At 32.0% G+C, this 23,013-nt stretch overlaps 1 protein-coding gene across 4 annotated transcripts in view; it reads right to left on the minus strand.

Moving 5' to 3' along the window:
* LOC143250496 (aryl hydrocarbon receptor nuclear translocator-like) overlaps window positions 1-23,013 on the minus strand; it is an 86,191-nt gene that overhangs the window by 27,675 nt on the left and 35,503 nt on the right. For 3 of the 4 annotated variants that reach the window (XM_076501119.1, XM_076501117.1, XM_076501118.1), the window contains 4 exons: window positions 8,688-8,854; window positions 4,033-4,115; window positions 2,553-2,642; window positions 1,364-1,469 (listed from right to left, as the gene is read on the minus strand). In XM_076501119.1, the coding sequence (XP_076357234.1) occupies window positions 1,364-1,469; window positions 2,553-2,642; window positions 4,033-4,115; window positions 8,688-8,766 (358 nt within the window). In that variant the 5' untranslated portion in view covers window positions 8,767-8,854. The remainder of the gene's footprint in view (window positions 1-1,363; window positions 1,470-2,552; window positions 2,643-4,032; window positions 4,116-8,687; window positions 8,855-23,013) is intronic. The other variant, XM_076501120.1, reaches the window with a different exon arrangement.

A 23,013-nucleotide genomic window follows, 5' to 3' on the forward strand; every position in this document is an offset into this window, starting at 1 on the left:
AGTGAATCAAATATATGTCATATATATTAATTAATCAACAAAAGTAAGGTTAATATACTCGTAAGCATAACAAGTAAATATCACATTACATGTGTTATGTGTAATCCCACTTTTTGCATTTGGTGAAGCAAGTACATAAGTACATATAAAGCTTAGATAATGTTCTGTATAGTCATACATTCAATACCTAGAGAAATAAGTGCATAAATATATACAAGTCTTAGTTAATGTTCATGTAATCTTACATTTAACACCAAATACAATAAGTACATACATACATGTACGGCTTAGACAGAGTCAAAAGTAATCCTAACATTTAATCACCATGTAAAACAAGAACAAATCCATACAAAGCTAAGATGATATTTTCAGTGAAATCCTATGTTCAACATATGGTAAAACAAGAACATAAATACAGATAAGGCTTAGAAAGTGTGTAGTGTAATTTTACATTTATTAACACCAGGTGAAAAAATTATATACATAAATGTAAGGCTAATGTTCACTGTAACCAAACAATTTGTATCTAGTATACCATACATGTTCATTGATCCACATTTCAATACTTCCTGCTACTGAACTTAATTTTGAACTATTCTGTAAAAAGGTAAATTGTAATTGAAACAAATCCACCCTCCATTTTTTCTCCCATAATGGAGGAAAAATATGTTCAACTAACAAAAAATTAATGAAATATACTACTTACATTAAAAACATTATTTCATTTTGCATGTCAAAAACTGTATAACACTTACTTGGTGAAAACTATCAGAACAAGTAGTGCCCTTTTTCTAATCTATCACTTTTCTCAATTGGATTGTAAAGCAGTTTTAATCTTTATATGCATTGCTAGATGAAAAAGGAAGTAGTTTCAGTAGGAAAGAAGCTTTTTCATTTGACCTTAATCCTATGTGGATTTAGGGTTGGCCTTTTGAGTATTATGTAATAGCCAAGAATATTTACATTGAGGTGACAGGTCCTGAAAGCAACCCTAATTGGACAACACGTTCAGTGATAATAATTTCTGATCTGCAACTCACATTACAAATTGTGCACCTTAACTACCAGGCCATGCCAGGCCTTACTTCTTTACTGAAACTTTTTTCACCAAGGCACAGTTCCTGATTACCAATCTTAACAGCTTTAAGCATTAACATCTATAAAATATAAGAAGTTCCTCTGAAAATCCATTGAGAGAGTTAGTTTATGGTAACTATTAGAAAAGTTTTTGTTGGCCATAATTTAATTTCTAAAAAGAGACTTTATTAACAAATGATGAATTCTTAGATATCTCAGAACAACCATAACAGAAATTTTTCTTCTTTCCCATTGATCACAGTAAAGCAATAAAGTTACAACATACCATTTTTTAGAACCATTCGAACTGGCAAATCTTGGAACTGCTGACGAACATAATCATCATCATCAGGATGAACAAATGAAAGTAATGTATGGCCAATCATTTCTATCTGAATAGAAATAATGAATATTACACACACACACACACACACACACAGCATTTCTTCATTATTCATTCTCCTGTTGTATAGTACTTGGGTTCATAAAACACTGATATCATTTACTTCATAATATAATATAATATAAATACAAAACTGAAAAGCACTTAGGTCTGTTGGTTAACTTTAACAGTTTAGCAATCTTAATTTTATACAAAAGAAAGTATTTAATATTCAGACCATAAATTCTGTAATTCATACATTATTTAAACAACTTAGAGGAAAAAATAAAAAAATCAACACATGTACAAATATGTAAACATTTACATAAATTACAAATCTATAGTTTTTGTAACCAATTCTTAGGTTGAGGTTAATGTATAAATTTAAAAGAGCTGAAAATCAACCTTATAGTGATGAGGTGTTTGATTACATTATGATCTATACAACGTGTACAACTTATTCAAAATTCAAGTATTGACATAGATTAAGTATATGCCTACATTAAGACTTACACAACATTTACGGTTTATGCAAAATGTGAACATAGGTAATGATAAGTGTATGGCTAGATTAAGATTTACTTAAAATTTTATGTTCACAGAAACAAATGTATTAACACTGATTAAGTGTACAGCAACAATAAGACCAAAACAATGTTCAAAGTTATATATATATAGTTAATGATTAAGTGTAAGGCAACACTTAGATTAACTCAATATTTAGGGTTTATTCAAAATTCATGTATTAATACTGAATAAGTGTATCACTACAATTCAAGACTTCTTGATACAACATAAGAAAATAATACTGAAAACTAAACACAGGGCATGCTTATTCCTTATGAGAGAAAAAATACTGGATACAACTATAGAGTAACCTGATATATTATGAGTGAAGATTACGGAAGACAATCTACAGGGCAAACTGACAGATTAAGAGAGATCAGTACTGTCTACCAACTACAGTGTAAACTGAAGCATTATAGAAATAAGTTTTATAGACCACCTACTGGGTGGGCTGATTATTTTGTCCAAAATCAATACTGTATTTACATGTGATAACAATAAGCTATTCAAAACTTATAATACTAACATGTTGGTGTCCTAAGAATCTCTCTACAGAATGAGAAACGTAAATTATCTTCCCAGTGGAGGTGGTGACCAATACAAAACCATCAACAGCCTAAATCAGAAAAGAGATGTGTTTTGTAAAACATTTTATCCTATATGATTATATTTATAGCTAGCCTGTACAAGAAATATAAATAAGTTAATTTGAAAATGATATTGTTTTATCATAGAAAACATTTACTAAGCTAATAATGAGTTTTTTTTTTAATATGAAGATGCTCATTATGAAACTTAAACTTGACATTTCAGCGAGACATGACTTAGCAACTATGAAATGCAATTCTATCAATTTTTCATGCAATAGTTAAAATCAAGTCTATGAGCAGGTTTCAACCAAACAAAACCACAAGCTTTGTTTTATTTGAGTCTAAAAGAGTTGGCAAATAATATTAAAATATCATAAAAACTAAAGTACAAAAATAAAGTTATTTTCTGTTATAAACAAATTTAATAGAGTACCATATGCTACCAAAGATATATTTTGATGTCTCCCATTGTAAAATAATTTACATAGAGAAATTCCCAATCATTCCACCAAAAACATGTTCTGAATGTCCAGGGATCTTCCAGATGGTGTAACTGTTCCCAAGCTACTCAAGTGGTAAATATGAAATGTTATCTTAACACTTTAGTTATAATTTTCTTTTAATGAAAATATGTGGGAGAACGCCACAAATAATTCTCATTATGTCACACTTTTTTTCTTCTTTTTTTTTGAGTAAAGTTACCATATTTGACTTGTTCAGAAACTGTTCATAATTTTTCATTTGGCTGTTTGTTTGTAGTCTTTCCAGCACCACTACCATGTGTATACATTACTTAAGATTTTAGACTCATTTTATACAACATTGCATATACCATGATATATACTGAGTGTTCTAGACCAACTCTAGATAACATCTTTGTGTATTTCCCAACATAAATTAGTTTAGTGCTTTGAGCTGACATTAAATAACTGCTTCAACTGGATATTCATGTGTACTTCTGGATATAATTTATTTGTGGGCTCTAGGATCATTCTAAATAACTTGCTAAGCTTGAAATCCATATGTAGTTGTGGATCAAAATAACTTACTTGTATGAACCTACAGCTTATCCAAATCATCCAATCAGATTGCTGTTGATGTAAAATGTTGGATTGCAGCCTCTCCAAACCATCCAATCAGATTGCTGCTCATGTAATATCTTGAATCACAGTCTCTAAAAACCATCCAATCAGGTTGCTGCTGATGTTATATCTTGGACCATATAGTGAAACATTTAAAGGGTATCTGATACACCTCCAAAAGTTTTTAAACTATTTATCCAGGTGCTCTCCTTTTTGTAAAACCATTTCAAACCATGTCAAATAGAATTCTCCTCTTATTATTTTACACTACTCCAGTCACAATCTTTCTTCCTACATAAAAATGAAGCTGATAAAGATTTACTGGATGTTTTACCTCTATTAGTTCCTTCAAATGAGCTTCAGTTAATAGTCCTTCCTGCCACCTTGATGCAAGCTTTGATGATTTACTTCCAAGGCCTAGAACAGAAGAAACAATAATTTCAAAATACCTACAATTTGTGAAAAGCATTACAAGTCAAAACATAATTTGAATTTTAAATTCTTGTATGGACACTCTGTACTTCATGCACACAGTTTTGTGCAACAGAAATGTAAGATATTGCATTTCCAGCACATTTCTTGTGAATGCTATTATATAACACAAGAAACAAACTAGAAAAGTGTTTTCTTTTTCAAATTATAAAACTTGGTAATAAATAACTGTGAATAATTTTATAATCTACTTAAACATCACTGATATCAATAAAAATAAATAGATTTATACTGTTATCTGCAATACTTAAACTTCATTTGAAATTACTCTGAAGGTGTGATGTTAATCTGGTTTGCTGCTTTGGCAGTCTTTTTCACTGGTGAGGTGTTGTTTCAGCAATATTTGTCGTTGTCAACTTGAAGTCCAACCTTCTTTGCCACCCTCCAAACATTTTGTGATGCCTATGAATTTTACTCAAAATACCATTGGTTACCTTTTTAAAGTTTTATAATAACTATAGACCTCTCAGAATTTTGTAATTGCACTTGAGTGCATTTCCTCACAAGATGTTACATTTGTCACTTAACTCCATGACTGGAGTGAAATTTCATTGTTTTATTTTTTACAATAAACAAACAAAAAATAAAAAATAATTGCATTCAAAGTTCTATTAACACAGGCAGATTTTGAAAAATTGAATTTACAAATCAGGAAATAAAAAATACTTAGGTGAAATTATTTTATTATTATTATTATGTTTGTTAATAAAAATGCAAACAAACTAAAGAAAAGGAGAAAACTGGTATCAAAAATCCTCATTTATCTGGATTTTTTTGTGAAACCTCTCTTTTAGTCTCAATCTATGTGTTGTGGTCTTTCTTCTATGTATTGCATTATGTTGTTTTGTGAAAAGTAGGTAGATAATGGAGAGAAATGGATATCATTTTAAGATTTAGTGTACAGAACTTACTATAGAACACGTAAAAATTTCAAGACAATAAAACCATCTCAAGATTGTATAATTGATATATCTTACTTATATAAAACAATACTTTCTATGTACTTGAAGTTTTAAAATTAAAATAAATTTTAGATTTTATGTAATACTAACAAAATGCAAATGGTTTTTAATACTTATTTATTGTTGCACTGGCATTTATGGCATATATTACAGTGGCTTCTAGCCTTCAGAGCAATCACTTAATTTAGGAATATGAAATCATATTACTTTTGTAAAAAACTATAAAACGCCAGTAGCAGTGAAGTGAACTTCACAACCCTGCTACTGGATTCATGTGTACAAAAAAAGGTTTAAAATCATTTAGCATTTAAACTTTAAAACAATTACAACTACACTCAACAAGGAAATACTGTTCCAATAAAATGCAGATTGTCTGCAAAAATCTGTAGTTAATTTTTCAAGTTTGCACATATATATCATTTTGAAATGTGCCAGTGTTTATCCAAATTGTCTATAATACACGTATAGCTCTGTGTATTTATCAAGGGTTTACAAGTGCATGCAAAGTTTGTGTTTGACAAAGTTTTACTATTTTAAAAGGTTTAAGACGAAATAATTTGTAAACTGTTTGGAGACATGTTTAGTTCTAGGAGCATAGTTCACCACATAAATTTAACTTGTGGTTATACTTTAAAATAGAGGATGGCACAAATCTTTGAATGATAGGAACATACATCACCCTAGAAATACAATTCAATTAAATACTTTACAGTGTATTATATGACGCAGACTCTGAACTCTAGAAACACATATATCACCAAATAAATCCAATTTACTGTAATACTTTATATTATATGATGACACAAACACTATATTGCTAGAAGCATATAGTTCTACTTCCTCTGCTCACTACATTACAGTATGATAAAGGTATCATATCAACTGCATTCATAGCTAGAATTATCACTAAAATTATTATTGTTAATAGTATATTTTGTAATAGAGTATTACAAACTGTTTATAATTTGAAAACATATCACAGTAATATTTACTCCTGATTATGAGTGAGCATTCCTAGAATCAAAAGCTCTGATTACAAACAATTTAAAATAAAGCACTTTTCTGTACTTAAAATAGTCCCACAGTTTTCTTTACGTGATACACAAAAATTTCTCTGTGTATTAAACCGTGAGTAGCAAGTAAAGCATGCAATTTTAGGCTACTTGTTAATAAATGACACACACATATATATATGTATCATACAACGAAAAGTATTACGTATATTTATTCATATCTTTCTAAATTGTAAAAATATATACAGATACAGAATAATTACCAGGTGTATGGTTCCCACCCAATTATTGCCAAGCCTTTCATTTATATAAGTGAACTTCTCAGGAGATTTCTAAACTATGTTAAGGAGATCTTGGTTTGATTGTTTAACACAGGGGCCTCCAAACCTTTTTGGATGAGGGCCAGGAAGTAGATGTTTTTAGGCTTTGCAGGCTGGATGGTCCATGGTAAAATTATATAGGGATGCATACATGATCAGAATAGAACATCACTAATTTATGTCTCATAAGAGCACATATTGATGCAAAATTTTCTCTTTTAACATCAGTGGGAAACATGAAAGTGGTGTTTTTCTGACAAAATTACACTTAATCAAGGTTCAAAGTTAGTGCTCCCCATCATCAAAAATGATTGCAAATGCCCACCAGATAAGGCTGATCTGTAATTAGATTTCACATACTTTATCTTTGAAAATGTCTTTTCACAGATATAGGTAGAGCCAAAAACTGAAATGAATTTACAAGCAAAAATTTTAAAATGAACATACTGATCACTTAGATGCATTTATCAGAACTTTTATCAGTTTCCCTTCTTTGTAATTGTCCTTCAACATATCACTGAATTGTGGATCAATCACTTTCATTTGAATATCAGCTAACAGTTCATCAATAACACAATCAAGTGGGTTTTGGAAAATCCTTATTTATGTTGCACTCTCACTAAGGTAGAAAAAAAAACACTCCTTGAACTGTAGTTTCAGGTCAGAAAAGATATCTTGTTTAAACCTGCACTGGAATGTGGATCCTGCTTCTTGCTTGAACTTTCACAACAGAGAAAGTGTATGAAGCAACTTCTTATCAATTGGGACTCAAAAAAATTAGTTTTTGCCAAAATACTTTCACCTCGGTGTACATACTGCAGATAAGCACAGTTTTGCCTTGTAATATAAGACTGAATTCATTCAGGTACATGGTCAAGTCTACAGAAAAAGCTAATTTCTAAAGCCAGTCACTGCTTGCGAGCAATGGTTGAGAGCAGTTCTTTTAATTTAAGATAACTTCAATCTCAGTCCTAAGCTCAAAAAATCATGACAATCTTCTCACAGCTAAGCCATTGAACTGAAATGTGGTAGGGCAAGTCAGAATTTGTTGCTTCTATTTCTACTAAAAATTCATGAAATATACGATGGTTGAGTCCATGAGAGCAAATGAAGTTCACTGTTGAAACCACAGGTTCCGTGACACATGACAGATCCAGATATTTTCCACACAGTGCCTGTGATGAATAATGCAGTGAAGAACCATAGGCTTGGAACAACCGTGCATTTAAACAGCTTTGTAAATTTGTCCAATCAAACCTTTTTCTGCACCACACGTTTTTACCACCATATGTTGTAACACACTTCAGCCATTTCCATTCCAGGTTCTAACGGGTTAGTGATATTTCAACCTCTTTGAAAATGTCCTCATCTGTGGTTGTTCCATGCATGCTTTTTCTGGGCACATTTCTTCAGCTGCTTCAATCATCTTTAATTTAATTAGCTCATTATCAGTAAATGGTTTTCCTTGCTTGGCTAACAGATGTGCCCCTTTGAAACTTGCTCTTGTTGCAGCTTTGTTCTCGGCCTTCTTCCTCTTAAATATAAACTGTTGTGAAAATAAGTTCCATTTAAGAGTTTTTAATTTTTCTGAACATAGCTTTCCTGTAAACTGATAATAGTTTAATGAATGCTTGGTTTGGTAATGTCTATGCATATTATATTCTTTTAGCACTGCAACAGTCTCGTTGCATATTAAACACAACATTTTATTACGAGATTCAATAACAAAGTAGTCCACACTCCACCGTTCCTTAAAAACACAGCATTCAGAATAAACTTTTTATCTTATTCTCTTGTCCTGACAAAATAACTAGGAATAGCTATGAACTTTAACATAAAGTAAACAGCAGCACTTACTAGCACACACTGAGTTACACAGTGCAGGTATGGGTAAAATCACGTTGCTTCAGAGCATTGGGATCAAAAAGTGAAATGATACAATACTAAGTAATACAATGTTTTACAGCAAGTGTATTGCATTTATATTGGCTTTTGCTTAATTATGTTTTATTTTTTGTTTTTATAATATTAAAAAAAACATTATTACTTTAACAAGCTGATGGCGGGCCAGATAAACCAAAGTTGCAGGAGACCCCTAATTTAATGTATGGGTTTGTACTGTACCAACCACAGATCCTGAAACCTAGTTTTTAGTGTCATAATCCTTCAGACTTACTGCTGAGCCACTAAAGCTAAACTTACTTTGATTCAACCTGAGATAAGCTGCACTGAGTCGCAAAATGCTAGTCTTATTCAAGTGCCTTGTTGCCATAGAAACCATAGGAACAATGTTTGTCAGCTCGCCAATGTATCCGTTTAGTTTCTCACGCCGATGTTTTTCTGCCAAGTTCCGCTGTAAACGAATAGAACTGAAAAACAAAGAATAAAACATTAATTCTAACAAAAAAACTGCTAAAGGTAAAAAAAATTATATTATTTATTTTAATAAAATGGGCCAAAATTAATTACACAATTTGAATTTGGAATTGCAACCCAGTGAAGTCCTCAAAACTATTTTATTAAGCCTGAAAGCCAAAACATTCAACTCTACACCCAATCCATTAAACTTTATAAACTTACTACATTTATTTATCTAACACCAAAATAACTAAATGTAGTAAATAATGCAAGTTACATACCACCAAGTTTTCTTTAGTTTGTACTAACACACTTAACTCTATCAAATAACCCAAGCTACCTACTAGCAAGTGTTGTTTAATTAGTACTTACATAATTAATTGTCACAATTAACACAAGTTACTTACCACTGAATTTTGTTGAATTAGTTTTAACATAACTAACTAACATATAACACAAATTACTTATGTGACTGGTTTACTATCATATACTTTTGTTTAAAATTGATGATTCTTTAAGTTGAATTTATCTTTAGAAATGTACATAACTTATAATGTTAAATCTATATTACAAAATTCATGCTTATTCACTAAAACTGTAGAAGATTTTTGAGTGCAAGCATCAACTATATATATGTTTATACCTAAACACTCGTAAAGTGTCCATATTGTCGTGCAAGCTGAAGCTTTCAATTCATGCCTATAAATGTAACCAACAATAAATATAGGATTGATCATTGACAAATGATGAAGGTTCAATTATGGATTTAACAACCAATTATAACTTAATACAATATTATTCTTCAAGGGGATGTTGTATGCATAATTCTATTATATCCTTGTTTTCAAACCATGTCACGAAAGAAACTAAAAAATACACAACACTCGTTTTTATACTAAATCCATGGGCATTTTTCACTGGTTAACAATCACTAAACCCAATGAAGCTGAACTATTGTAAGATATTACATGTATGAAGCAATTCTGGAAAATAATTCTGTTTGAAATGCAACCATGACAGTCTTATTGGTTCAAAATCATATTGTACAAAATAAAAACCAATAGTTCCAATAAAATATCTTTTCACAAAATTTAAGCCAATAATGTTTCGTGTTTTTCAAGCTACGAATTTATATTGGAAAGTATACTATAGAAAGATGGAAAATTTCTTAACAAATACAACTTACAATGTTTTCTCATTGAAGAAAACAGAAAAATGATGCTAAATGTTTCAATCAATGATCAAAAAGAATCCTTATATACCACCAAAACTCAACTTGCATATTTTCAAACAATATTATCCAATGCACATATTAATTCATTTTCTAACATTGTTGCCTGTTTTTGTTCTACATTACTCTTATAATTTTATTTAGTTTATTCACTAAGATTAACTACAGTTATACATTTTATACTTTTATTTTTATTCATTTTATTTCACATATGTTACTTTCCTTAACTCATTTGTAGCTTCAGGAACATGTTCTCGAGCCTTCAAGTTACATCTTATTTGCTCTTTCAACCTATCCCTTATATTAAGTTTCATTGTCACTGGTAACCTGATGAAGGACTGTTGCCTAGAAAACTGTTTTCTTATTAAAGTTATTTTAATTTGGCAAGTTTTTTTTTTACTTCTACACTATATTCCATTTTGAAATTTGTTATTTCCTCACCTATGGAACTATGTTATTACTTGAACTAATAACTCAGTTGCTGTCAAACTCTATATGTAGTTTACTCTATTATCAACACATTTTGTGCTTCACTTCACTATCATGAGAACATAACCAATTTTCAATGAAAATTATAAATACTCACAAAACACATCAATGTGCAACACCACCAGGCTACAGGAACACACCGTTCCCAAGGCATCCCACTTTTTGACTCGATTTTAAATATTAGAGAGGACAGAAGCAGTGTAGTGCAGATATAACAAAATACATATATGTATTACCTTAACTTTGTACAGCAAAATTTAAAACTTGTTTGGTTGGGAATATCCATGCAACTTGTATGATATGAAGTTTTTATTTAATATCACAAAAAGTAAGGATAATGTCTTGTTTATGGTGTAGGCTCAATTTCATTAAATGTACATACAGCATGAAACAGCATCAAACCACACAATACATCATCATCATCAAACTACATACTCTGATGAAGGTTAAGAAGAGTTTAAGTGTATATAAACTTTAGGGTAACTTTCATGTTTAAAAACATCTACTTGTTTCCTAATATAAATGTTTCAGGACTAGCTATTAAAATGCTACAATATATGTTAGCAATATTTTTAAAATCTTATGTCTCAGTCAAAAAATGTTTACACTACTGTTGTCATTTCTCTTAATTAGTGGTTCTCAATCTGTGAACCTGGGGCTACACCTCCAGGTATTCCAGAAAAGGTTGATTTGTTTTGAATTTCACGCAATGCTACTCAAAGGCTATCTGCACTAGCTGTCCCTAATTTAGCAGTGTAAGGCTAGAGGGAAAGCAGCTAGTCATCACCATCCACCACCAACTTTTGCACTACTCTTTTTATCAACGAATAGTGGGATTAACCATCACATTATAACACCCCATGGTTGAAAGGGTGAGCATGTTTGGTGCAACAAGGATTTGAACCTGTGACCCTCAGATTATGAGTCGAATATACCATTAAGAGTAAAGCTACAAATCAAAAGAAATATAACAGAAAGACATAGTTTACATAGCAGAAATGAATTATCCATGTGAAGTTAATACACTCTGAGGAAAGTAAGGTCATTATCAGGCTAACTATCTTTCATCATGTTGTGTTTATAATCAATACTACTTCAAAACAATGTGCCTGTTATGGTGATTGGCAGCAAATGTGTCTATAACAGTATCAATATTGAGTTGTTTTGTCCTCCTGGAGTTTACTGATATGACAGCAAGGTTGCTGGTGCAGTTGTTACCACTGATGTTGTGTAAATATGTCTTGAGAAGCTTTAGACATGAGAAACTTCTCTCACAGGCAGCTGAAGTGACAGGCAGGGTCACAGCAATGCATACAAGTTTGTGGAAATCCATGAAGGCATTCTTGTATGGTTCTAGCATGGTTGCAAGCTCCAATGGTGTGGATACTTCCTGCCCCTTGTCTTTCTTCTTGGCATTTAGCCGGTTCAACTGGTGGACCGCCACTGCAAGGTCATCCTCTGCCACACCACAGTTTGCTAAATTGCAGTTGACCTTCACAGAAAGGCTGGTTTCTTCATAAGTTCACATTATTCATACAGGCCAAACTGTGATTGTGATATTGTTATTATTATTATAAGTGTGACAAGCACTTGTTACAACAATGTAACTACTACATTACATTAAATTAGGCACTTCTAAATAGCCCAATGACAATTTCAAAATTCATTCTAAAATTGTTTAGAAATATTATTTGGTCAGTTAACATGTAAGGTTATTATCTAATCATAAGTATAACATTAATTGGATTGTAAGTCACAATTTTAAGTGTATGCTACAATCATCAGTACAATTTTGGATGGCTGATACACAATGCAAAATGATCTCACAGAGGACACAACACTGGCTAAATGCTTCATAGTTTTGATCTATACACAATACACTTATACATGCATGCTATGTTTTACTATTCAATAAAAGATAAATGAAATTAATGGGTAAATACCTGTGAAACCTTTGGTTTATCAAGAAATTCCCTGATGATCTGTTGTAACTTGAAATCAATGTGGTTGTCTAATCTTCATCAAAGCTTAATATAGAATGGCATTACACAGGGAGCAGCAATACAGGGCAGGAGTTTCAGTGCATTCAGTACGTTGTTATGGGACGCATGACACATACTTCCATCTTAATGAAAACATTGAGTTCTAGAAATCTATGTATCTTTGATATTAATTGTTAAGCAACAATGACGTTTGTGCTTTCCATATTTTATGAATATATGTAGGTAACAATATTGGGGGGGCTGAGGGGGGCTTGGCTCATTTTGGGGGGCTGCCACTGACATCAATTACTTATTATAGTATTGGCACTGCTTAGGCAAAGCATAATTTTTAAAGCTTTCAATTTTGTTTGGTTACAGAGGCATTAAATAGAAAATCAGTACCTTCTTGCCATAACCTTTCTTTCAGGATTTATCAACAGTTCTCTCTTACATTCAGTACTATATTATTTATAGCTAACAGAAAGCCAAATTTCTGATCTATCGATAAATGTACTATATTACATTGTTTTACGTACAAAAAATGTTAATTTCTCTTTCAGTACAAGTTTCATTCAAAAACAAACACACTGACTAGCTAGGATGAATATGTAACAACCATTGTTGTACAGTTAGAAAACAAAAGAGTTACAGCTATGAGACACTGTCTGCTTTTTACATGTTATTATTCTATGTTCTTTGGTGTATTATTTAATTAAATAAAAATTAAATAGTGCACTGCTGTCATTAGTATAATACAATAGGGTCATCAACAGCATAAAAAAGACACATGTAAATACTTTATTTCTTTTTTTTCATGTGTAATCTTTATTTATCATTTTGAAAATAAGTAAAATGTAAAATAGGAAACTCTTAGATTAGTTAAGGTTGGATTAGACAAAATAAGTAATAAGCTTTTCAAGAAGACACATGAGAGCAGCTGGAAGTAACTTGAGTAGCTAGAGAGTAATGTAATTCAATAACCTAATGTAAAATGAACATTCTTCAAGTGATTTAGAACATACATTATAATGGCACTAGTAGTACTATTACAGTAGAAGTTAGACTGGGTTCAAAGGACAATAAAAATTAAGTGTAAAGAAATGTGTACTGTTACCAGTTTAAAAATACTTAGGGTAAACAAATGTAGTTTCATGTTATAATTTGAAATTATTCTAGAAAGAAAGAAAAAAAAAAGATTTAGATTTTTTTTGTTACAACGTCAGTAAAAGTGACCAACCTTGTACAGAGGTATTGTAGAGAAAATAACAGATAAAATATGAAAAAAACAACACATTTGAAATGTATTTAGGAAATTTCAGAGATTATTCAATGCAAATTGCATTTGAGATTTCTGAGATAAAGAAAAAATTTCTAATATTGATATGAAAATGCAAATCTTAACATTTTGCATTAAGACTGTTCAAAAAAGACTCAGTATTTTCACAGACAAATCTTTAGTAAAAAATGCTTCTTCAAAACTTTTTTTTTCCTGTAGAAACATCTTGCAATGTTTATTAAAAGTCTGCCAAATTTTGTGAAGATACTCATAATGTATTAAAAGTTGAAGCATTAAAATTATATGCTAGTAAAAATGGTCACATGGTCTATCCTTGGAACTAAGTCCATATTGAGAGCTTAGTTGGTTCAAGGCTGAATATGCAGTGCATGTATAGCAAGTATGTAATCCAGTCCAGTTGGATAAACTGAGGGCAATGACTGGGTGCATTCCAAATGTCATGAGCAGACTACTGCAAAGTGTTTAAGCAGCATGTGCATGACAAAGTATCAAAACACTCTAGGTACAATTTAATGAGAATTTCCAATAAAAGGGCTTCAGTATATTAAATTGAAATATTATGCCACTTTCATTGCATTGTTGGAGGTCTCAACTACAATATACAGAAGAAATGAATGATTTGTCTATTATACTAAGCAAAGAGAAAAGTGATACATAAGAGGAGTTATTTTGATTAGCAATTTACAGTGCATATCAGAGAAAATACAGTATTGTGAGATTTGACATGACTGTTAATGATATTCAGGTAAACTCAATTTTATTTGCTTTTATGAGCCCCAAACAGCATGTTCAATGCAGGGAAACATAGTTCTTGCACAGGTATCTTCCTTGGAATTATTCAAGTGGATCATGACCAACTGATCCACTAAAAGATGAAGGAAATGGTAACATGCCAGATAAATGGTGAGATGTCCGAGTATATTGATGTGGAATTAATTCTCTTCTAGAGCCCACATGTCCAAAGTCCTGTCAAAGTTCATAAATATGCACTAGCTAAACTGGGAAGCATCTGTAAAAAAGATGTGTATCTGGTTGAGAAGTAGCAAGAGGATACCCACCATGTAATTGGTTACAATCAGATTATCAAGTTGTGAGTAGGTATGAGAAAAGCCTAAGATGGTCTGATAAGTCAGCTTAACTAAGTCACCTTTCACAGAAGAATGCAGTGGAGAAAGGAGTCCTCCCACAAAGGGGTGAGTAGAAGCTAACACCCATGTAATAATAAACTTCAGCCTCAATCTGTGAATACCCCCCATGATTCAAATGAATGCAAAGGAAACAGATATGATGAAGAAAAAAAAAAGAAGCAGAGAACTGAAAGACTCAATCCTAATGGATAAAATGAAGAAAATGTATCTATGACAGGGTAATATGAATGCATAAAAAAGGCATCTGAAGAGAAAAGAAACCTTATATACAGAACCTACAGATGACAATAAACCACATATTAACTGGGAGAGCACCTTGCCCTAAAAAGACCCAAGTATGGAGGGACAGAACAGAAGATGAAGTTTGAGCTAGTATGATGAAAAGAACAGAATGAACTTCTGAAAACCCCTCTCAAGTTTGATGAAGTATTTCAGACATAAAGTGAAGTGACAACAGCTAAGGTAGGAAGGTAGTAAGAAAAAGACAAAGATGTGAAATTTTGAAATTAGAGAGGTAAACAGCTGATAAAAGAAATTCCAAGCATTTGGAGATGAGAAACAAAAATTGCTGTAAGCCAGGAAGAAAAGAGTAAAATAGATGAGGCATATTAGTATGGATGAGTCGGGATGGTTTGTTTACAATTTTGTGCAAAGCTACACAAGGTCTGTCTGCATTAACCATCCCTAATCTAACAGTGTTAGACTAGAGGGTAGGAAGCTAGTCATTACCACCCACTGCCAGCTCTTGGGCTACTCTTTTACCAATGAATAATGGAATTGACCATCAAATTATAATGCCCCTGTGGCTAAAAGGGCAAGCATGTTTAGTGTGATGGGGATCAAACCTGCAACCTTCAGATTACAAGTCAAGCACCCTAACCACTTGACTATGCCAGGTGAATCAGGATGGGCAATAATGTTAGATAAAAAAGAGAGAATACAAGGCATTCGCTCTTTTATACAAGTTTAATTAAGTAAAGCACGTGAGGAATAAAAAGAGATGGAAAAGAGGTATAAAAAAGCATATCAGTGAATTCATATAAAGAAGAAATTAAAAGGGTGTGAATTTTTCTACAAAACTAAAGCTGTACCTAGAACAAGCTGTGATGGAAGAAATAGTTGGTAAAAATCATCCTCATCCTGGTCATATTCAAACTGGAAAGAAGAAACACTGGCCTAATGGAGGGAAGGAAGAGGAGGTCCATTGTGCATGAAGGAATTCACAACACAATGAATAATAGCTCTTACATAACCCATAGACAACAATCATCCAGTAGCTACAGTAGTTAGGAATATCATCAAATCTGTGGAACAAAGTGGTAGTTACTATCATTGTTTTCCAAGTTAACTTAAAGAAAACTGCACTCATTATGAGAAGCATGAACATTAATAAATTAAAAATTTATACAGCTGTAAGCTATCGCAAATGCAACTCCGAAACTTGTGAATTTGAAAAACATTGATTTGGGAATATCCAGATAGTCAGAGTTGTTAATATCCAAACAGCACTCAACTTTATAGGAAGACTTTGAAACATTGTCCTCTACACTTGTTGTTTTACTTTTTTTTGCAATAGTTAGTTAGTGCCTATTCCAGTTTACTCATCATGAAAACTTTGCCTAAAAAATATATTAAAGAACAACTGAAGCATGGTTTCAATATTAGAAACTATTGGTTGCAATCGACATTTATTTCAAGAAATTTAAGAAGACAAAATCTCCTAAATAACTAAATGGTGATTCAGTTTCATTTTAAGAGGTATTTTTGTAAACTAGTTTTTCTTGTATCAATGGGGCGTGGTGCAACTTCACAAACTTACTTGGATCATTTAAAATGTCAACTTTTCTAAAATATTCATCTTAATTCAAAATTATGATACTACCTTCTTCATCAAGTTTAGAAATGATAATACTATCATTCTTACTTAAATTCTTCAAACAGAAGTTAGATTTTAAAAATTTTTGTCTAATATCATAATTATTAAGAAAAAGTCAGTTCATCACATTCCAGCTCTCCTGAGAGCACCAGCATAGCTTTTCCTGGCACCTTATACCAGTGCCTCACCTTTTAAACATTGAACCGCCAAGCACTGAATCAAATGCACATCGTTATCACCTAACCTTATCTCGCACGTGGGGCTTAAGATAAATTAAAATTTCTGAGCGCCCATTTGTCTTGCAAGCCCCTTCGGGACTTGAGAGATTTAAAACTAAAATGATTACAAAGTACGATTGGATTGATTTACTGAAATTTAGTTGTCTAATACTTCTCCATTGTTTTGAGCATCTGTTGTATGAGTCCTGGGAAATTCTGATGCCTTTGTTTCCCTCCCTGTTGCCACTGGCTGGTTTGTTTTTTGTTTTTTTAATCTCATGCAAAGCTACATGAGGGTTATCTGCACTAGCCATCCCTAATTTAGCAGTGTAAGACTAGAGTTAATCATTACCATTCACCGTCAACTCTTGGGTTACTCTTTTACCAATGAATAGTGGGATAGACCGTCACATTATAACGCCCCCACAGCTGAAAGGGCGAGCATGTTTGGTGTGATAGGGATTCGAACCTGCGACCCTCAGATTACGAGTCAAATGCCTTAACCACCTGGCCATGCCGAGCCGCCGTTGGCTGGCTAAGAAATGTTTCGTCCCATACCATATTGGAGTTTGTTTATTTTTGGTAAAATATATGTCCTTTTTTTTCAAAAAATTTAGTCAACTGTTTTACCATTCTTCAAAAGTATTGGGGAGAAAACCTCTACATGTTGTTCATTCAATGCCTGAAAATTATTTTAAAAAATGATACATTTCTACAGACATTCAAGAAGGAGAATTATGGGATTTAAGGGTCATAGAGCAAAATTATACTGTAAAAACTGGCCAAAATATTTTAAATCACATCTGAAAAAAATAATACACAGGTGCACACTCTCAAACTTCCCTCAGTATACATTCAAAGTTTCTCAAAGTCTCTAGATTCTTTCCTCTTGGAGTTACAAAGGTCACACACGAGAGAAGTCTTTATTACTATAGATTTTGACTGAATCAACCAACTTGCTTGTACACAGTGTCATCATTATAAAATAGGAAATTTAATAATAATGTGGACTTGTGGTATTAAGACTGAGTGAAACGACTAGCTTGTTCATTTTCATTGTTCCCTGCTTAAGATGTTCCGTCAGTATTTCATAATAGTGAATACAAAAAAAGTATTTATTACGACTAAGCCAAAGAATTTAGTAGTTCACTGCTATTGTTCCTTACTGAATATTTCATAATACTGAAGACTAATATTATTATGAAGAACTTGATTCACTTACAGGTGCACTAACGATGTCTCTTGTTTTAGATGATCATCACTGCGTATGAGTGTAGATTAAATAGTACTAGTAAAATCGCCACCTATGGGCAGCTGTTTGTGCTATTAATTACGAATTGCAGTATATTCATTTTCATTGAAAGAAATTTTAAATATAAACATTTTGTAATATATATATTTTGGGAAGTGTTCAGGTTATGCTTTTTAGTCATACATAACAAACTGCAACAAAATGATTCAACGTGCAAAGCTCAAAATTTTCATAAATTTTAATGATATAAACTGCAGTGTTTTTATATTTTAAAAGTAGTTCCCTTTATTGAAAAAATGACATTTCTAATGAACTTCCTTTTTTTCCAGGAATATTTTTACAAATTACATCAATAAAGATATAATCAAACTCTCTACATAATCATACAGTCTAGAGAAATTAATGTTCTTGTTGTGAGGAAAGTACTTTTATTTAAGATTGTGTTTTATTAAAAAGAAATTGTTGTTACACATACCAGTTATTTTTTATAACTGTCTGAATTCTGAATACACAATGCGTGAAATGTTTTACTGAAATTTGTTTCTGATGCCACTTAATAGATGACGCAGAAGTTTTGGTTACATACTCTCATACACGATACGTCCGTTATATTAAAAAAAACAAACTGAGCTAGACCAGCCACTTATACAATATCATTGTCCTCTACTTTAGATGTTCACAAAAGAGTATTTAATAATAAATAATAATTGTTATTACAGTGGAGTTAAACCACTTTCTGTTACACTATCATTGTTCCCAGCTCTGGAAATAATAAAATGAATTTACATTTACTTCAGCCAATGCTATCAGGTTGATCACATTTTACATTCCCTCACGTAAAGATGCATTTCCTCATTAATTGCTTTTTTTTATATAATCCATGCAACACACTCACTTTCAATGGTCACAGCTAAAGGAATATGGATGGACCACGCACACCCGATCGTAAATGCCAACCAAAAAGACGAAATTCCTCACGAATGTGAGAATGTAATATAACGATCCCTGCCCTTATATTTCACGTATTATGATGTAAATTTAACATCACAGTTTAGCTAAATATTTTTAGTGGTTGTTATTAAAACTGTGTATTACTAATTATGTTTAAGCATACACTATTTAAGTCTGTTGTTTTACACTTTGAAAGTTGATCCTACATATACATTTTGCTCCCCCTGAAAACATTTCTGTTTGCATCCACACAAATACATACATTCATAACAGTTTTATATTATTTAACACTGGCTGGTATTACGACTGAGTAAAACTACATACTGATACACCATCATTACTTGATATTTTATAGAATATAATATTTTATAGAATAGAATATTTTAAGAATAGCTGATACTATGATGAAAGTTAAAACACTTAATGGTACAATACCATTCTTTGTTACTGAATACTTCGTAATAGCAAAGACTAACTACTATTACAACTGAACCAAACCATTTACACATTCACTGTTGTTGTTCACTGCTCTAGATATTCGTTAGTGAGTATTCTATAATAATAATGGCTAACTAATATGACTGAGCCATAAAACATTGTTACATCACTATAGTTCATAACTGAGAAGACTACTTATTATTTAACATAACGTTAATTCACATACTAGTTCACTTTTTCTCCTCTGCTCTGGAGGTTCACAGATGAGTTTCACAACAATTAAGACTAATAATTAACTTTGACACTATCTGCTATATCTGTTCGTAACTAACAGTTTAACTGATTTTATTTAAATTATTTGGATATTTATGGGGTTTTGAATGAATACTTCACTCCATGGTAATCTAAATTAATTTAGGTGTGGTAAAACTTTATGACATTTCTTCAAATTCATTATAATACAGTGAACCAACCATAATGGCTGTATACATGTGTAAGATTTATTTTTCCATTGGTGAAACTGTAAAAAGAATCTGTCACGTATAAGTCATATATCCTATACCATGGATTGCACCTATTCAAGTCTCATCGGCACAGCTCGAGTCAGCAAACCAAACAAATATCATACCATTAAGACCTCTTATAATAGTGTACAAATAAGTACGAGGTTTTCAATTCGTTTTACATCACCATATACTAACATACATTAATGTAGATGTGTAAATAAGGTTATGACATTTCTTGTAATTCATTATACAGTATTACATAGGGGGTAAATTGTTTAATGGTTGCACGTCTACGTGAATTTTTTTTCTTTTTCACCACAACCTTGAATAGGCAAAATTGCAGTACAGAGCAGAGAATACAGTCAGTCAAAGAATGCATTAGACCTCTACATCATAGATCTCTTTTTAATTTCACTTCTGTTTGTTTGTTTTTAATTTTGCGCAAAGCTACACTTAGGTTATCTGAACTAGCTGTCCCTAATTAAGCAGTGTAAAACTAGAGAGAAGGTTGCTAGTCATCACCACCCAACACCAACTCTTGGGCTACCCTTTTACCAATGAATAGTGGGATTAACTGTCCCATTATAATGCCCCACAGCTGAAAGGGTATGTTTGGTGCGACAGGGAATCGAAACCACGATCCTCAGATTACCAATCGACTGCCCTATCTACCAGGCCAGGCCAGCCCTATTTTACCTCTGGTGAAAAAGAAAAAGACATCTTTAACACACACATTATATATATATATGTATACAATAATTAATTGATTAGTTCATAATAGTCTTAACAATTATAAAATACTTGTTATGTCTAGAATATGCCTCCACATGGTTAGAAACTAATTGTCTTTTAAGCGCTGTTGCATATTTGAGTCAAAATATTCTGGGTATTATTTTATTCAAGAGCTCCAATATATATTTGTACAACTTCTAGTCCAGTTACCAATAGGAGCTCGATCGAACGTTCATGCGCTTTGTCTCATGTGACGTGTGCTAATTTATTGTTGTGCGTACCGTAGCGTAGCCTTTTACTGCAGAGTAGAAAAGTAACTTAGTTTTTCTGAGCTTGGAGTAAATATAAGAATGTTCATGTGAGCATATGAATTTAAAAATGACAAATATGCCTTAACAATTGGGGATTAATAACACTAATAATAACGTTAATAAATTCATGTAATATAACATTAACCTAGGTACATGTTTGATGTGTTAGGTCTAAGCCCTAACATTAGTGTTTTTTTCATAACATCAACATTAAGTGAACTTAACCTACATTAGACCTATGACTAGGTTATTGTAATTTAGCAAATGTTAAATTTAAGCTATTCTTCGTGTACTTTCTGTTTACATTACTTTGTATGAGAAAACACTCTTGGTATAAAATGAACACTACTCTCTTACCTGTAGGCTTAGAGACAAGTGTTGTTATATTACAAAGCCTAAGCTAAGCCTAATGTTTTAATAATAATTTAGGCTTAATCTGTCAGAAAAGCATAGGGGGTGACATGGGTCGAAATGAAACACAGGCTAGGATATGCAGCTATGTATGGTCATTACAGATATTCAAGATGATGCTGAAATTTTTTTATGAATGGAGTCATCCACCTTTAAAAGTATTTCATCAACAAGGTTTCCTAAACATAGGGCCCCAATAGCCTTTTTATGTTTTGTAAATGTACAGTATATACAAGTTCCATTGCCAGTGGCCTAATAAAAGGTTGTGTAATAATAGTATTTTGTCAATAATGATGTATACTGGTTTAGAGTATTAATAACTAATTACTATATCATTTATTTCTAGAGGAATGAGGCCAACATAGCAGGGTGCTAAGACGAGCCCCAGCATCAAATAAAGTGAAATTAAGTCAAACATCATTATTTCTTTTGTAAAATCATCCGGAACTTCGGAAGAGCCAATCAATTAATTTGTGTACCAAAGTAATGAATCACTATCTACTTTATTTTCCAGTATTGTAAACGCTGAGGCTGAAAGAATTAAGGTGAGATAATCACAATTTATGTGATGAGTCTAAGCAGCTCATCAATCAATGAGACATTTCTAAGTCAGTTGATAAATGAGCATGTCAACCAAAGTTACGAAGTTTCCCATGTTCCAAATTTAATAAATATGTTTGGTATAAATAAAACTGACTGGAATATAGTCCAGAAAAGTCTACTTTTTTGACAATCTTGCCAATTTTTCAGTTGTTCAGGTTGTGAGCCTACTTTTGTGGCAAATTATTTCCAAATCCAGGTGAAATCAGGAAAAGGTGTTAAAAATATGAGAACTCAAGAAGAGAAAATTGAATATTAAGTCTGAAATGGCAGAATTTTATATCAAGCTGACACAGCAAATTCCAATTCTCATTTTGTTGAGAAAAATAGAGAAGTACTGAAAACTGTACTAGGTCTTGTGCTTTTTTTTGCTTTTTTTGTACAAAACAATATATTCCTCTCAGAGGTCACTGTGAAGATTCTGAAAGTTTAAACAAAGGGAATTTTTGAGCTAATGCGACTTGTTTGAAAAAACAAACAAAAACATGTTAACTCAATTTTAGAGAAAAATATCATAGACTGCCAAATAACGCTAAAATGGTAAGCCCAGAAATCCAGAGTGACATCCTTGAATCTGCTCTCAATATTCTTTTAAAGCAAATTTCCAAAGAGTTCTCTACTCATAGTCATGCTGCTATAGTGACAGATGAATATAGAAAGAAGTCCAAGCAAGAAATTGTAGGCATATATTTTTAATACTACTACCAGGATATAGTTAAGGAGCAGAC

Source organism: Tachypleus tridentatus, chromosome 5 (genome assembly GCF_004210375.1).
Source record: "Tachypleus tridentatus isolate NWPU-2018 chromosome 5, ASM421037v1, whole genome shotgun sequence".
Classification (NCBI taxonomy): domain Eukaryota; kingdom Metazoa; phylum Arthropoda; class Merostomata; order Xiphosura; family Limulidae; genus Tachypleus; species Tachypleus tridentatus.